The sequence below is a fragment of the Tupaia chinensis genome, unplaced genomic scaffold, assembly GCF_000334495.1.
Source record: "Tupaia chinensis unplaced genomic scaffold, TupChi_1.0 Scaffold000416_1, whole genome shotgun sequence".
In the NCBI taxonomy this organism is placed as follows: domain Eukaryota; kingdom Metazoa; phylum Chordata; class Mammalia; order Scandentia; family Tupaiidae; genus Tupaia; species Tupaia belangeri.
In genome coordinates, this window is record NW_006159921.1 from 3,345,995 (window position 1) to 3,363,826 (window position 17,832).

At 46.3% G+C, this 17,832-nt stretch overlaps 2 protein-coding genes across 5 annotated transcripts in view; one reads left to right on the forward strand and one right to left on the reverse strand.

Annotated features, from left to right (window-relative positions):
- The window catches only part of DGKE (diacylglycerol kinase epsilon), a 42,652-nt gene extending 42,051 nt beyond the window's left edge, over positions 1-601 (reverse strand). For 2 of the 4 annotated variants that reach the window (XM_027774258.1, XM_027774262.1), the window contains exons 1-2: positions 466-601; positions 5-39 (exon numbers count right to left, since the gene is read on the reverse strand). In XM_027774258.1, coding sequence (XP_027630059.1) covers positions 5-17 — 13 coding nt within the window. In that variant the 5' untranslated portion in view covers positions 18-39; positions 466-601. Of the gene's footprint in view, positions 1-4; positions 40-245 lie in introns of all 4 variants that reach the window. The other 2 variants (XM_027774259.1, XM_027774260.1) reach the window with 2 other exon arrangements.
- Positions 1-17,832, forward strand: part of CUNH17orf67 (chromosome unknown C17orf67 homolog) — an 87,884-nt gene that overhangs the window by 45,120 nt on the left and 24,932 nt on the right. The window contains exon 3 of the mRNA XM_014590203.2: positions 12,468-12,568. Coding sequence (XP_014445689.1) covers positions 12,468-12,568 — 101 coding nt within the window. The remainder of the gene's footprint in view (positions 1-12,467; positions 12,569-17,832) is intronic.

Below are 17,832 nucleotides of genomic sequence, written 5' to 3' on the forward strand. Positions count from 1 at the left end.
CGCCTCTCTGCATCCATCTTCTCCAAGGACCGTGTCTAGCTAGAAAAGAAACAAGTGGCGTCCACCTGGGGCTCGCTGTCCACTCCCCGCCCTCCTCTTGCCTCAGAGACACCATCTGTCCCGGATGATCACCAGCATCGCCTCCGTGCGGGGTCCAGGACCTGCGCGCGAGGGGGCGGCGCCCATTCCCATCCCCATCCTCCTTCCCCGCCCGTCCCGGAAGAGCAGGGTCGCCGCCTGCTCACCTCGCGCGTTCACAGGAGAAAGGCCGTGCCACCCGCGCCCGTAACCGTCCGCCCAGGTCCCGCACTGCCCTCCGCGGCGCCCAGCAGCTCCCGGCCCAGGCGCGGCCTCCTCCACAGCTCCGCCCGTCCTCCCTCGCCGCGCGGCCCCGGGCCCTTGCCCCTCCCACGAGGCTTCCGGAGACCGGCGCCTTAGCCTCGCTTGCCGGCACTCAGGTCCTACCTGGAGCCGGGCTGGGACAAGGCTCCCGCCCAGGCCTCGGGCAGCCTCGAGCCCACGCGCCGCAGGAACCCCACGCCGGGGCTGCGGGTGGTAATGAGGCTGCGCGTGCCGAGCGCTCAAGCGCGAGCCCTGCGCGACCGCGAGCTGGGGGCGGGGCCTGCGGCGGCGAGCCCACTGGTTGGGCGAGGCCATGGATGAGGGGCGGGGCAAAGTGTGAGGTGGAAAGGGAAGACTCGCGGCCTGGGGCGGGGCCTTCGGGGATGCTGGGGTCGAACACTATGGAGGGGGCGTGGTTAGGAAAAGGGGGCGGGGTAACAACAGGGTGTGTTTAGAGATTTCTATAGGGTACCAATGATTTACAGCACGAGTAGAGTTTACTGAGGACTGTCATCCTCTTCTTCCTTACCGTCAGGTGGAGGTGGAGGTGGAAGCTGGCGCGGTTTTCAATGTTGAAGTGGAGAAAAACTGGGAATTTTGAGACCGTTGTATACTAAGGAACGGAACGGTGCAAGTCGAAGCGTGACGAATGTCACCTGCGCTCTTGCTGATCATTTATGAAACTCGGATTGGCTGAACTACTTTGTGCGAAGAAGTGTGCAGGGAATCCCAGCTTTGACAGAGCGCCAGGCCTGCTGCAACATGCCCAACAAGAAGCGTTATTCACTAGTTCTGTTCATAATGGCACCCCAGCTACCATTTTTGTACTTGTTAGGCTTCAATGTGTGTTTATCATTCCCGTTTTAGAGGACAACCAGGGCAGAGAGAGGCTGAGAAATATGTCTTTCGGGACCAGCAGATGGTGAAATGGTCCTATCAGGACCAGCAGATGGTGTAATGATTATGTCGCTGGACTCCCGTGTAGTGTGACCATGGCTTAAAACACATGCCGTGTGCGTGAGTTCCCAAAATCCCAAGAGAAGAAAGGAAGAGAAGGGATTGCGGCGTGGACTTTCTTTTTCTCCAGCGAGCACACGTGCACTATAGTAAAAAAAACTCTCTTTAAAAAAACTGCTTCATATCACCGTCTGGGTTGGAGTGAGTTCTTTTTGTTTTAACTTCAGTCTCCAAGTCAACTTCAGTCTTAATCAAATGACCAGATTTAATTTGATCATTTTATATTGTGTTTAATTGTATTATTTTTATATTATTTTGTCATTTCTCCTAGATTCTTGCTCTGGGGATCTTGTTAAAAAGCACATTCTCATTCCCTTTCTCAAGAAAGAGGTCTGAGAATTTGCATTTCCAATGAGCTTCTCCGAGATGCTGTTGAGGTTGGTCCTATCACAGGTTGAATCAGGAGGCTAGGGTACAAAGGTTCACTTCTGCGCTATGAAGACTGAGGAGGTGGTGTGGGGAATGGAAGCGCGTCCAGAGGAATAGCGAGTCCTAGGAACAGTTCCCACATCACACCTCCATGTCCCCTTGTGTTTGTCAATTCACTTCTCTTGGTTTCAGATTTCTCACTGGTGAGATTTCTCAAGCATCGCTTCTGCTCTGATAACCCGTATGTGTGGAAATGTCATTGTCTTTTATGAACCCTAGCTGATGCAGAGCCTTTAAATTAGTTTAGAGGGGCCAGCCCAAGTGGCTGGATCCTACACAGACAACTGAACAGTTCAAGTCCCTGACCCAGCAGCTTGAGAAACACACTAAGGCATGTGTGCATACATGCTCAAAATCTCAAAAGGAGGAAGAGATGGAGGAGAAGGAATTGTGGAATGACCATCGCCATGGGAGTACTTTCTTGCTCACTTTCATAGGCACACACACCATCTTGCAAAAAAAAATAATAATTTAGATCGGAAAAGGTAACAAAAGAAAATACACACACACACGTACATATTTAAATGAAGCTCTTAAAATCTCATTATGGAATATTTGGAAAATATAGAAAAAGAAGGCCGGCAAGTGGCATCGTGGTTAAGGGCACTGGACTCTCACATGGCTGACTGCGGTTTGAGTCCCAGACTTGGCAGCTTGCTTTGTTGCTTTCCCTCTCTCTATCTCTGATAAAAAACAAAACAAAACAAAACAAAAAACCCAAACAAACAGAAAAACCAAAAAACTGGAAAATAATGATTATAACAATAAATAAAGTTAAATAAAATAATTCTTAAAAATATAGAAAAGTAAAAAGGAAGAAAAAAAATCTGCCCATCTCTTACTCTAAAGATAACCTGTTTTTATCATTTTATTTTCTCTCATTGTTTTCCATGGAAACGCTGGTTTACTTTATTATATATATACTTTTTTTTTCTTTTTTTGTAGAGATTTTTGCTATAGGGTGCGTGCGCTTGTCAGAAAGACAGAGAGAGACAGAGAGACAGAAAGTGGAAAATCACCCCCCGGGGCGGTGGCCATGCTGTAATCCCTTCTCCATTCTCCTCTCGGGATCTTGGGCACGCCTGTGCACGCGCCTGGCATGAGTTTAAGCCACCGGGTCCAGGACTCAAATCGCAGTCGACTACATGGGAGTCCAGTGACATAGCCATTATGCTAACTGCTGGTCCCTGTATATATACTTTTTTTTTTGAGATGTTTTTGCTATAGGGCATGTGTGCTCGCCAGACAGACAGAGAGAGACAGAGGGACAGAAAGCGAGAAATGGATGGCCACGCCGCAATCCCTTCTCCTCCATTCTCCTCTCGGGATCTTGGGCACGCACGCACACGTGCCCGGCATGAGTTTTAAGCCACCGGGTCCGGGACGCGAACCATGGTCGACTACGTGGGAGTCCAGCGACATAGCCATTACGCTAACTGCTGGTTCCTATATATACTTTTTTTGAAGATTCACTTAATTTTATTTATTATTTGTTGTCATTTTTAAAGTTTGCTGCAAGGTGTGTATACTCACCAGAGAGAAACGGAGGGGAAATAAGAAAGCAAGCCTCTGAGTCTGGGACTTGAACCATAGTCAGCCATGTGGGAGTTTAGTGCCTTACTATATATATATACTACCTGCTGGCTCAAATATATATAAATGCATACATATATAAGTGTGCATATATATATGCATATATATGTATATGTATGCATATATATAATATATGGTGATATATTCTCTCTTTTTTTATTTAGTATCACAAAATAACTTATATTTGTTTTTAAAAAGTCATTTAGTGGCCATGTGCTATTCCATTCTATGAATTTAGCTCACAGTCTGTATAACCTTACTTCTGCGGTCTACTAAATCGTGCTATTTAAGTTGTTTCTAATATCTTCTATTTTAAATAACTCCTCAGTTTGAGGTTATTTTCTTGGATTTTCACATTTAGCTAAAGAATATGAAAAGTTTAAAACCTGTGGAAAAATTTTTAGCAGTAGTCATTTTTTCTAAGAGAGAGTTTTTGCTATTGGACTCATGTACTTGCTGGAGAGATAGAGAGAGATATATAGCTCAGGGAGGATGGCCACACTACAATCCCTTCTCCTCATTCTCCTCTTGGGAATTGGGGCTGTGAACACACATGCCCGGCGTGAAATTTCAAGCTGCCGGGTCTGGGGCTCGAATTATGGTCAGCCTTGAGCGAGTCCAGTGCTTTAACCACTATGCCACTGCTGGACTCATCGATAATAGTCTTTCTTTGCTAAGTGGAAATCATCTGGATTATAGGACCAGATTCATTGAAATGATCACATCTGAGGAAATACACTCTTATTCTATGAAAGGAAAGGATTTTGGACCCCTTGCATCAGCATTGTTTAAAAATATGGATTCCCAGGTCCTGGCCACATCTCTTGAGTCAGAATTACAGTGGAACTAGCAAACTGCCTTCTTCTTCTTTTATTATTTTTTAAAAGAATTATTTATTTGATTTTATTTATCATCATTATTATTATTTTTAAATTTGATATAGACACTCACCAGAGATACACACACACACACACACACACACACACACACACACAGAGAGAGAGAGAGAGAGAGAGAGAGCAAGAGAGAGAGAGAAAGTGAGATAGCCACCAGATCCAAGACTTGAAACCTGGTTGTCCATGCTATCTGCTGGCCCTGGAATCTGCCTTTTTAACAGCCTCCCCAGGTAATTTTTTATATGTTTATTCATATTTTTTGGTTTAAATTTTGAAATGCCTCACACATATAAAAGAATTTCTAAAACATATATACACAGTTAATAATAATGATAAAACAAACACCTGTGTAGCCATTATCCAGGCTAACGTTGAACAGTAGGGGGCTCTCATGTGCCTATGTTTGTACATGTACTGGTGTGTTTTCAAGTCACTGGGACAGGGATTCGAACCACAGTTGGCCATGGGATCGGCTTTCTATTAGTAGCACCTAACTGTTGCCAGCCCAGTGTTCTTTCTTTTTTTAATTGCCAGGGAGTACATGCGCTTGCCGGAGAGAGACAGAGAGAGAGAGATCCCAATGGGGTGTGGTCACACTGCAATCCCTTCTCTATTTCTCCCTCCTGTCAGAATTTTCAGCACGTACACACATGCTTCAGTGTGTTTTCCAAGCTGTTGGGGGCAGGACTTGAACCACAGTTGGTTATGTGGGATTTGATGTCCTTAACTACTAGGCTACAGGGCTGGCCCCATGCCCTCTTTTTTTAAGATTTTTTTTTTCTCTCTTGTGAGTTTCTTTTAAAGTTTATTTTTCCTATGAGTGAGAGAGATAAAGTGATAAAAGAGATAGTGAGAGAGATCCCCAATGGGGTCTCGATTTATCCTATTCCCTGGATCATGGGCATGCATGTGTCTGGTATACTCTGGGAGGTCTTCAGATGTGAACCTGTAACCTTCCCCTGTGGGTCAGCCTTGCAGAGTACCCACTTTACTATCGCTCCACTGTCTAGGTCTTCTCGCTCTTTTTAAAAAAATCTCTCATTTTTACTGTTTTTGAACACATTTTCTTAATTTTGTATTGAATCGTGCTACTTAATTTTTGAAATTTCTAAGCACTTTTTTGTTTTTGATTAATTTTTGGAATATTCCTTTTTTTTTTTTGAGAGGTTTTTGCTTCAGGGCATGTGCACTCACCAGAAAGACAGAGAGAGACAGAGAGACAGAAAGTGAGAAATTACCCCCTGGGAGGATGGCCTCGCTGCAATCCCCTCTCCTCCATTCCCCTCTCGGGATCTTGGCACACACGCACACACCCAGCGTGAGTTTAAGCCACCAGGTCCGGGACTAGGACCGCAGTTGACAACATGGGAGTCCAGCGACATAGCCATTATGCCAACTGCTGGTCTCTGGAATATTTCTTTTTTAAAAAAGAATACTGCTCATGTTTCATGGAAGCAAAAGTTTTATCTTTCAGAGGGCATTAATGTTACTTATCTGTTTTCTCTCCCTACATGATCTCTGATTGTCCCAGGTTTTCTTCTTTCTTTCTTCCTCCCTCCCTCCCTCCTTCTTTCCTTCCTTCCCCTATTCTTTAAAGTTTTTTTTTTTTATCTTTATCTTTCCCATCACAACCTACCGTAACATGGAGAACCACTGCGATAGTCTTCTAATCTCTGTGAAGTTTTGTCATCCCAGCTGAGATCCCGCACAGAAAAACAACGCATGGTTCAGTGTTTTTCCCCCAGAAGAACCAGAGCTGGTCTCTCCCAGTGAGAGGCCTAGCGTTTTCCGGGAGGAAATGTAATGTGACAGTAGCCTCAGAAGTGGTTTCAGGCTATTCCAAACCCGTCCTGCTCCCCGGTTGTTTATTCATACCCATCTTACATTCCTACACCTCTGCCAGTGCTCTCATTCTTGTTTAGGTTGGAGCAAGGTCTGACGCCGGCCGTCAGGAGCCTGGTGCTGACCTTAGCTGCCCTCACCTGCTGGTGGGCGTAAACTGAGGCCAGAACAGAAGCTACAGTCTACTCGTGGAAGCATGGGCCAGGCCAGAAAGGCCCCTGTCCAAGGCCAAATCCCTTAGCATTGTATTGCTGCTCCAAACAGGAAGGGCGTGTGTGCGCAGAGGCAGTGACCGTCACACACTGGGCCACCAAGGACGTGTAGCATGGATACAGGTGACAAATAACTTCAGATTAAGAAAGGGCCATATTGGGACCAGCAGATGGCACAATGGTTATGTCTCTGGACTCCCATGTAGTTGACTCCTGTTTGAGTCCTGGACCCAGCGGCTTGAAACTCACATGTGTGCATGTATGTTCAAAACCCCAGGAGGAGAATGAAGGAGAAGGGATTGTGGCATGGCCATCCTCCCTAGGGGGTGATGTCTTGCTTTCTGTCTCTCTGTTTCTCCCTGGTGAACACACATGCCCTATGGCAAAAATCTCTAAAAAAAAAAAAAAAGGCCATATTTGCTTTCTTGTTTTATTTCTTAAGGTTTTTGCCTTCACAGGAGGGACAGAGATGGTGACAGGGAAATTGAAAAATCACCCCCAAGGGGAGATGGCCACGCTGCAATTTCTTCTCTTCATTTTCCCCCTGAGATTTTGGGCAAGCACGAACACATTTCTGGCATGAGTCTTAAGCTGCCAGATCCAGGATTTGAACTGAAGTTGGCCATATGGAAGTCCAGTGCCTTTAATCACCTTGCCACTTGCTGGTCCCCATTTTGCTTCCTTATAAAGTTACATTTTTATTTCAAGAATAGGTAAAGTTGTGTATCACAATGTGTATGTGGCTAATTGGTCATTTCAAATTTTTTTGTTGTTGTTGGAGAGGTTTTTTTTTGCTGTAGGGCGTGTGTGCTCGCCAGAAAGACAGAGAGAGACAGAGAGACAGAAAGCTAGAATTCACCCCCCAGGGGGGATGGCCACGCCGCAATCCCTTCTCCTCCATTCTCCTCTCAGGATCTTGGGCACGCACGCACACGTGCCTGGCGTGAATTTAAGCCACCGGGTTCGGGACACGAACTGCGGTCGACTACATGGGAGTCCAGCGACATAGCCATTACGCTAACTGCTGGTCCCGCAAACATTTTTTATAGACTTTCCATCATGTGTCTGAGAATGGGGTGAATACGTAAATGTAAAGAAGAGTGATTTCACCTGGAGAGAGAGGAGGACTAGTAATAATTATGGTTTCCAAGAATTAGACTTTTATTCTCTGTCAAGGGCTTTATATACATTTCATACACTCTCTCTTAAGTCTCAGGACAACCTTATGAAGTAAATTTGACTATAATTTATTATTAATTTTTTTTTAGTTTGATCTAGGGCACATGTGCTCACCGTAAAGAGAAAGGGAGAGAGAGAGAGAGAGGGAGAGAGAGAGAGAGGGAGAGAGAGATCCCCCCCAGGGGGGATGACCACATCGCAATCTCCTCTCCTCCATCCTCCTCTCAGGATTTTGGGCACGCACACTAGGTGTTTTCAAGCCTCTGTGTCTGGGACTCGAACCATGCTCTTGGCCATGTGGGAGATGGCCGTGCCATGTGCTGGCCCCATATAATTCTTTTTTATAAATGAGAATGCAGTGATTTGGGAAGTTACAAACTTTGCTGTGTCACACAGCTTTGTAGGTGCACAGACAACAGGTTTCAGAGCCAGGGTTTAACTTGGCTGTCCGTAACCTGTTTTTTTTTTTGAGTGATTTTTGCGATAGGGTGTGCGTGTGTTTGACGGAGAGACGTAGAGACAAGAAGCAAGAAATCACCCCCCACTGAGGGATGGCCACACCACAATCCCTTCTTCCCTCACCTCTCAAGATTCTGGGCATGCACATGTGCCTGGTGTGAGTTTCAAGCTGCCGGGTCTGGGACTCAAACTGTGGTTGCCCACATGGGAGTCCAGCGCCTTAACCACTATGCCACCTGCTGGCCCTGGCAGTCCATAACCTTAACTATGATGGCACATTGCCTATATGGTAGATATTCATTCACTTTCAAATGCATATTCTGTCAGGATGCTACTATTAACTTTGGCACAGTAGCATCCAGATTTGAACATAATAAGCATCCCATTAAAATCCCCTATGTCAGTTAGCTATTACCAGCCAGTGCTATGTAATAAGCCACTCTTAGACTCCGTGGCTTAAAAAAATAATAATTTATTTTCAGGAGTCTGCAGGTTGATGGTGGCTCTATTTCAGGCTTTGGTAGCCAGAGGTTGGCTGAGCCAGGCAGGGCTGGCTTGAGTGGGTCTATCTGAAGCGGCAGATCTGTGTGGGTGTGGCTTCTTGCTCAGGTACTTTCTGTGGAAGTGAATTCGGAGACTCAGCTTGAATGTGCAGCTGGTCTCTGGGGGAAGCAATGCAAGAGGACACACCTGCACAAACACACTGCAGACTTCCATCTGTGTTATGCCGGTCACCATCCCGTTGCCCAAAGCAAGTCACTTGGTTGAGCCAAAAGTCAAGGGACAGGATTGCCAAGGGTTATGGCAAAGAGCACAGATGTGGTGGTGGTGGTGGTGAGCAGAGGCTAATTATCCTCATGTGGGCCTGCAGTGTGCCTGTAAATGACTGTGTGTGTGTGTGTGTGTGTGCGTGTGTGTGTGTGCACATGAAGCTTATGGACTTTCTACTGCTGCTTTAAACTCATATAAAAGAATAAGATGTACATTGTAAAATATAGAGCTTATAATCTAGTTGGGAAGCCGGACAATAACAAAGATGAAAACAATTATGAAAAGAATTGCTAGACTTTATTTGGTTGACTTTAGTCATAAAGAAGGTAGACAAAGAAAAAAGAAAGTAGATATATTATTCAGCATTTATAACATCTTTGTGCAGTTTACATTTTTGTACAGTTAAAAAAACAAAAAAAAATTAAAAAATAAGGTGTCTCCTTGTCTCTGAAGTTTCCTTAGCTTGTAGAATTTGTCTTTTCAATGCTAAAATCCAGTATCCAATATGATGATGTTAAGAACTCTATGTTGTTGGTTTTTTCAATGATCCTTAAAAATTTGTGTAATTTGAGGAGTTCTTCTAAAAAGTGATGGAGGGGGCTAGCAGCTGGCATGGTGGTTAAGGGCGTTGGACTCCCCCATGAGCGACTGCGGTTCAAGTCCTAGACCTGGTAGCTTGCTTTCTCACTCCTTCCTGCACCTTCCCCACCCCCCCCCCCTTCCTGTGTGGACAAATAAAAATGAATAAATAAATAAAGTTAAATAAAATAATTCTTTAAAAAAAGTGATGGGAAACTCACAAATAAAAATATTAGTTATGTCTGAGTGTTGTGCGTATGGATTTTTCCTTTTTATGTTCTTAAATGTCAAATTGATAATACAGCTTTCCTAGCCCTCAGCATCGAATGAAGACCTTCAAATAACACATCAGTGAAAATCGTAGAGAACAGAGCGATACTGCAGTATCACCTCTCTGCACGTCACGGGACCGGTCACTGGACCCCTGACAAGTGCTTGAATAATTAACCTTGGTGGCCTTAAGTGGCTTTCCCCTGACCTTGGTTATCCTTGGTTCTTCTCTCCACTCTGCCACCTTGTGGAGTTATTTGGAATTGCACCTTCTCCTGGGAATTTCCTGACTCACCTAGTTACCCTACTGCTGCTTTCCCTGGGGGTGGGAGTAGGGGAGTAGAAGACATTCTCCCACCAGACTCCCACCTTGCTCTTGCGGCTCCCCTTCCTCCCCTCCCACTTGGGACCATACTCTTAGAAGCTAAACTGAAGGGATTTGAATGGCCCTGCCGGTAGCACACCTGCAGGCCCTCTCCACCCTGAGACCCCGTGTCGACATCTCAGGGCATGATACAGATCCCAGCTCTCTCCAGTCCACCTCTTCGGCCCTCCAGAGGTTCCCTTGTGCAAAAAGAAAAGAAAAGTAATATGAGTTCACTTTGAGTTTACAGCAGAAGAGACATTTAAAAAAATAATTATTTAATTTATTACTGTTATTATTTTAAAAAATCTTACTAGAGAGAGAGAAAAAGGGAAAGTGAGAAAGTAAGCCTCCTGGTCCAGGACTCGAACTGTGGTCAACCATGTGGGAGTTCAGTGCCCCGACTACCACGCCACCTGCTGGCCCCAGAAGAGACATTTAAAAGGTGAGTGAATACATTCAGAATGGGTAGTGTTATGTCCCTTGTGTGGAGCAGAAAGCCCAAGTTCAGAAAGGGCGAGTGACTTACTTAAGACTTAAGGAAGAAGTAAAGTGGATTTGAACCCTGGTCTTCCTGGTTTCCAAGTGTGCTGAAAGAAAAATGTCTCCTTTATTGTGTTCCTTGCTAGCCTCTGCTCCCACCTCTAAAATGATTAAGAAAGTCAAATTAGATTGGTGGCTGGAATTTGGAAAAATGTCATAAATAGGTAAATATAAGAGGTTTTGAGTTCTCCTTAAAACAAGAGCATAAACTGAAGCTACAGGCTGATACTCATAAAGGACTATATTAAGTATGTATCTGTGCAACGCAACGAGTATCGCTCTCTGCTTCCCCAAACGTGAGCTCTGAGGGCCATATTACAGAGCGATAATTTCTTTCCTCTGGATGAAAATTTACAGAACTTCAGAGAAAAATATTTGAGCAATCATTACAGAAAACTCAGAGTCAGAGACATTTAGCATCATACTGTGAGTCCTGTTAGCCAAAACACACAGGAGACGGGCTGCCTTCAAGGAGGCAGCTGGGGCTGGGAGAATTCACCCGGAGGAGTGCGGAGAGCAAGATGAAGCCGCTTGTGCTCCTGCTGGCTCTCACCTTACTGACCCTCTGTTCAGGTGAGCACGCACTCTCAAACCAGCCTCTGTCTACGCAGCGTGGTGAGCAACTCGAACCCTGGGCTAGTGGCTATTTTAAACTTACTTTGTTCATTTCAAATAATGGGTAGTATATGATCTACAGGTCTGTCAATGTTTTTTCTTTTCTGTAGGAACAGCTTTCCAGAATTGCTATCATTAGGGGTAAATTATTTTTGTAAAAGACCCTTTCAATCTATTTTAGCGCTGTTTCTTTAAAATGCTGACCCCTGTTCAATCCTACTTTCTTTCAGAGCTCATGGGCTATCACAAATCCTTGATACGCTTTTATTAGGACAATACCTCTTAGAGCTGGCATATGATGATCAAAGTGTTTTTATTATCCTGTCTTCCTGAGGAGTGACATAGGATTATGAAGTTTAACCATCTGATTATTGTCACTGGATGTTTTCCCTGTAATGACTTTTTTTGTTTGCTTCTTTTTAAAACGTTAATTTAAAAAACGAACATATAATGATGGTACCTATTTGGGCGAGTACAATGTGGTTTTTATTAGTCATGAATATAATGTGTAATGATTAAATCAGGCCATTAGAATAACCATCATCTCAACCGTTGGTCTTAACTTTTGTGTTGGGAACATTCAAGTCCTCTTCCTTTCTTTAGATACTATAAGATGTGTAGTAAATTGTCAACTACATTCCCCTCCCTGTCAGTTATAATAGACTATGTACTAAGGAAGTAATGCCTTTAAACCTGATTTAATGTACTGAGGATTAAAGATAAAAACAAAAGCTCACTAAGGCAAACCTAAGGGACGAGAAACAGACCACAGAACTGAAGAAAGTGTGTTTGAAAAAATATTCACTCATTTACACAAATTTTTACAGGGATGGGCCATGGCAATAGGTAAGTATGTTTAAAGTGGTGCAGTTTTTGCTCTGAGTTAACCACATTAGAAAACATTGAAAATTCCTGTCTGAACCTTCTGGAATGCCATGTCCTCTGGGAAAGGTCCCTGATAAAGAACTTTTGTATTTTAACAAAAATTCAACTTGCAAATTCTTTGCCTTGGACTGTGGAGACCGAGCACAAACTCCTCGGCCTACGAGTCCATAAGGCACCTTCTGGACTTTTTTTTTTTTTTTTTAAAGAGGTTTTTGCTATAGGGCGCGTGTGCTCGCCAGACAGACAGAGAGAGACAGAGAGACAGAAAGCGAGAAATCATCCCCCAGGGGGGATGGCCACGCCGCAATCCCTTCTCCTCCATTCTCCTCTTGGGATCTTGGGCACGCACGCACATGTGCCTGGCGTGAGTTTTAAACCACCAGGTCCGGGACTCGAACCATGGCCGACTATGTGGGAGTCTAGCAACATAGCCATTACACTAACTGCTGGTCCCCTTCCGGACTTTTTCAGAGGCCTCTCCGATTCTGATGGAGAAGCAGGCCAAACAGCTCCTGAGATCCCGGAGACAGGACAGACCAAGCAAACCCGGATTCCCTGATGAGCCGATGCGGGTGAGTTCTGGCTGTGCCAACTGTAGAGGAAACGCAACCATTTGGGGTGGCACTAACCCGTGTGCTGGCGTGGGCTGCTACTGCAGTTTTGTTAGCATCTCAGGGACAAGGGACATGTGATCCAACCTTGTACTGGAGTGTCTTCTCCACTGGAGGTGCCGGCTCCACTAACTGACATGAATAGAGTTTCAAATAGAAATAGGGTGACTGATGGTGGGGGCCCCAGAATCCCCAAGGCTGCTGAGCGCCACCCCTGAACAGCTTGCTCAGGAGCTGCTCCCTTTAGCTGGTGCCCACCCACCTTGTCCCCCTTTCCTTGGGTCCCACGCAAGCTGGACACGTATCCTGGCCCAGGATGCAGGCAGTCTCTGCCCAGCTGCCTGTGGGGTTCTGCCCTGATCACGTCCCTTTGATTCTGGTCTTTGACCCCAGCTTTGCTCTGTGCGTTCGTGGCGTCCATCTGCCTAGTCTTTCTGAACCAGGGTCCCCTCTCCAGCCCTCGCTTTGTGCATTTAGTCAACGCGCTTAGATCCTGCTGGCCTGGAATTCGGTTCGTTGGGGCCTGGCGTGGCTCTTTCTGTGGCTGGTGGTACTGACCAGTGTGGTATTGTTATCCCACCAGGTGAAGGTAAGTAACAGCAACTTGGCAGAGCTAGAATGTCCGGGAAGCCATTTCTGTGGTCCAGGCTGGTCTCCCATCCTGCACCCCTTCCATTGGGCACCCCACTTATCCACTTTTCACCACACCTCCATGGGGAGACCCAGAGGATCTGCAACATCCCTTCACTCCTAACCCCCACTACAGAATCATGTGCATAATTGGATGCTTTCATTTAACAGGCTCTTATTAAGATGAGAGATTGCTTAGTGATGAAGAGCGCTGACTTGGTGGTCGGCCTGGGTTTGGAGCGCCCCATTTCGCTAATTTTTTAACATTAGGGAAGTTTCACCTCTTTTCTGCACCTCAACATTCTCATCTTTAAAGTGGGGATAATAGTAACTATTATTACTTACAATACTACTATGTTATTATGATAAGTAATAATGTAAAATGACTATTTTGTGAGGATAAAAGAAAATAATTGTTAGTAAAAACACTTAGATGTTACTTAGCAAATGGTAGCTACTCCCGTGAGTAGTAGGTACCAGGTACCAGGGGAGGTGCTGAGGCTATAGATGAACTGCCTGGTCCATGTGCTCAGAGTCCGTGGCAGGGACAGGAAAGTGAGCAAATGGCTTTTATTTATCTATTTATTTTTGGAGAGTTTTTTTGCTATAGGGTGCGTGTGCTCGCCAGAAAGACAGAGAGACAAAGCAAATGGCTTTTATTTATCTATTTATTTTTGGAGAGTTTTTTTGCTAGAGGGTGCGTGTGCTCGCCAGAAAGACAGAGAGACAAAGCAAATGGCTTTTATTTATCTATTTATTTTTGGAGAGTTTTTTTGCTAGAGGGTGCGTGTGCTCGCCAGAAAGACAGAGAGACAAAGCAAATGGCTTTTATACTGAGGGACTCCACGCAGCAATCCCTTCTCCATTCTTTAGGATCTTGGGCACGCACACACACTTTTTTTTTTTTTTTTTTTTTTTGTAGAAGAAACAAGAGGAGTCTCAGAATATCTGGTGCAGGGTGGGAGGGGCTGCGAGGTGGGCTGGGGCAACGGGGCAGGGTCAGGAAGGGGTGAGTACTGTAGGCTTCCTCTGTGTCCTGCAGAGGACAATCACAGGACTTTTCAGATGGGGGAGTACAGAAGGGGTTGAGACGGGGGTTTGAGAAGCAGTTAGAAGTGGAGGTCCAGGGGTGGAGTCTGGGGGCACCAGCGCTCAGAGGTGGGCAGAGAAAGAGGACCCCTGAAGGGGCTGAGGAGGGATGTGGAGAGGAGTCGAGGGGAAACCGAGGAAGTGGGGCCGAGAGCAAAGGGGGCCAGGAGTAGGAAGGGGTGGAGAGGAGTCGAGGGGAAACCGAGGAAGTGTGGCCGAGAGCGGAGGGGCCAGGAGTAGTAAGGGCGTGGGTGGAGGCAAGGAGAATGCCCGGAGAGGGGGTCAGGGAGGAGGGCTCTAACAGCCCCATGTGCTTTCAGTTTGTTGTCTGGGAGGGACTCAGGGAGGCCGGAAGAGATGAGAGAGCTTCGGGAAAAGCTACTTTGTTCCAGGTGCCCTGAGGAGGGCTCTGGTGGGCCCCAGGCTGCGTGGGCATTTCCCCTGCAGAACCTGCACCTGCTGCTCTGAGCCCTCGTTGTGGAGCAACCCCTCTGCCCAACTGAGGCATTTGAAACATCGGTCAGAGGTGGGTTTGGACCAGAGCAGCCCAGTTCCCTGCCTCCAGGGTTCTCCCACCCTAGCCCCTGGTAGCCTCCACACTGCACCAAACTCAGACCCTAAAGCCCTACCTTGGATGGTTCTTCCTTGCTCAGACCTTCCGAGTGCCCCTTCTCTGACGTGGACCCTGTCCTGACTTGTGGTCGTCACCTCCTGCGTTCCTCAACAACTCTTGGCTTGCCCCTAGCTTTGTAATTTTACAGGATAGCTGGCTTTTTTCTTGTTCAGATCAGCTTTCATGAGCTTGGCCGCCACTTCCTCCTTTTAACTGCCATGACCCTACCTGAGCTGTCTTCTTAGTGACCCCTGCTTGCCTCAGGACCTACTGCTGTCCCACCAGCCCACCCCAGCAGACCCCGAGGGCGGGAGACATTCTTTCTTCACTAGAGGTACCCACGGGAGATGGAGCCAGGGGCTTCCAGGCTGGTTCAAGTCCTCTAACAAGGTTATCAGGTATTAGCGACTAAACAGTCTGAAAGGAGAGAGCCTCTAGCTCTAATGGAAGGAGAAGAGGCTGGGAAGGCTTCCCAGAGGAGGTGTCTTCCTAGCCAAGGCCTGAAGGGTGAGAAGGAACTTCCAAGAAGTCTAGTGCAGGGGTGGAAGTGAAGTGGGGAAAATATTCCACCCAATGCAGCTCTAGTCCTCATCCTGCCAGTACCTAGTTGTGGAGTGTGGGCTTTGGACTTTGAATGAATCATTTCTTCTTTTGGGAACTTAATTTTTTTTGGTCTTATTTGTTTTGCTGTAGGGTACTCGCTGGGGGCAGAGAGAGAGCGAGTGAGAGAAAGTGAGAAATCACCCCTGGAGGGATAGCGACCCCACATTTCCTTCTCCTCCATTCTCCTCGCAGGGTTTTGGGCACAGCTGCTTAGAATGATTTTCTTCCTTTTTCTTTCTTCCTTCCTTTCTTTTTATTTATTTATTTTTCTTAGAGATTTTTACCTTCAGGGCACAAGTGCTCACCCGAGAGATAGAGTGAGAGACAGACAGTGAGTGGGAAAATGAGAAGTCACCTCCCAGGAGGATGGCCCCGCTGTAATCCCTTCTCCTCCATTCTCTTCCCAGGATCTTGGGCACGTGCACACATGTGCCCAGTGTGATTTTGAAGCCAGTGGGACCAGGACTCAAACCATGGTAGACCATGTGATATAACCCCTAGGCTATCTGCTGGTCTCCCCAGCATGATTTTCAAGCTGCCGAGTCTAACACTCAAACCACACAGCTGGCTATGTGGGATCCAGCTGCTGTAGACTCCATGCACCGGTTGGCATCATGGGAACCTAGTTTCCTCATCCATAAAATGCAGAGTTTGGCTCAGAATCTGGCCTAGGAGGTTCAATCCAGGCCTCATGTTTTAGGATTTTGAACAGAGCTTTGGGGATGTTGCAAATTTTCTGGGGATGGTCTATAAGTAAGAGGGAGAGCCATAGGCATCAGCTCAGATGGAGCCAGGTGGCTTATTTAGGGGCCCCTAGAGGGGTCTCTCTAAAAACCAGGGGTCTCCTCTGCTCATGCTGGTCTGGGTGCTTCTGGCCAATGTCCTACTTGTGGGTCTCATTGTTGTCTTTTTATGGATTTAATGAATGCAAAATTAGTAATACCAGCCACTGGCATGTGAAAGAGTTGGTTGACTCCTTCCTACTGTCAAGGTGACCCCAGCCATGCACTCAGAGTTGGTCTAACATAAGGTATGGTGACCCCACTTGTCAGCAGGTTGTGAGGAGCTGTTGAGGTGGACCTCTGGTCAGGGGCAGTCAGGCTGTGGTGGTCACAACTGCCATACAGGCTCACAGCTTAGCACACGAGAGGGGAGGAGTTAGGCGTCTAAGGACCCCAGATGCCTGGGGAACCACACGTTCCTGCTCGTTATCTTTAGCCAAGACCAGCTCCCACCACCTTCTTTCTTTGGGAAAGCCGAGAACCATCTACTTATTGATGCCTCTTTGCCCGGGATAAGGGCAGAATGGGTGCACCAGCCTGTGTATCTGGGATTGCCAATACGGTGTGGGAGAGTGTGCGTGCATGGGAGGGTGTGTGTGTGTGTTTTGAAACTGCCTTTGAAGAACATTTATTTTAGAAGGTCTGGATTCCGGTATTTTTTCCCCATTTGACCTTGACTGAGTACCTGTGTTGCATGAAGTGATGGGAGACAGCTGGAAGGTTGTCTTGGGGTCACAGAAGGGTTGGGTTTCATTCTGTACACTGTGGGGCCCCATCAAGGGATTGTAGGCAGGGCAATGATGTGATTAGGTCTGAGTCACAAAAGCTATTTAGAGGTTAAGGACACAGCCTCTTCCACGCTGGCCTTCAGACACTGTTATTCATCATGAGAAATGGGATGTGACATTTTTGGATACACTGCTGTACCTCTTTGCCATTGTACCAGGAGAAAAACAGGTAGACGTGGGCAAAGCGGTGAAGTGAGTGATCTCTGGGGAATGCATGTGCTGTTGGGAACTGAGCCCTGACTGACACATGGGCGCCACTAACTCTCAATAACTGGGAGACGTCTGGTCTCCTCTAAAGGACTGTGCAAAAGAAAACCATTTCAGAGAAAAGAGAGCCCATCAATGAGGCTAAATTAATGGTACTTTGGGAAGGTAGTAAGAATTCAAAATGGGGTCACCAGGTGGCACAGAGGTTGGGGTGGCTGGATCCCACAGGGCCAACTGCATGGTTTGAGTCCTCAATTCAGTGGCTTGAAAGTGACACCAGGTGTGTGTGTGCATGCCCAAATCCCAAGAGGAGAATGGAGAAAAAGGGATTATGACGTGGTCATTCCACCAAGGGCATGACCTCTCACTTTCCTCTCTCTCTTTTTTAGGTGAGTGCATGCACCCTGTAGCCCTATAGCAAACTTAAAAAAAAAAAAAATAAAAGAAAAAGCAAAGCAAAGAAAAAAGAAAAACATTCAAGATGAAAACAAGTATGAAGAGTTGTAGTAATCT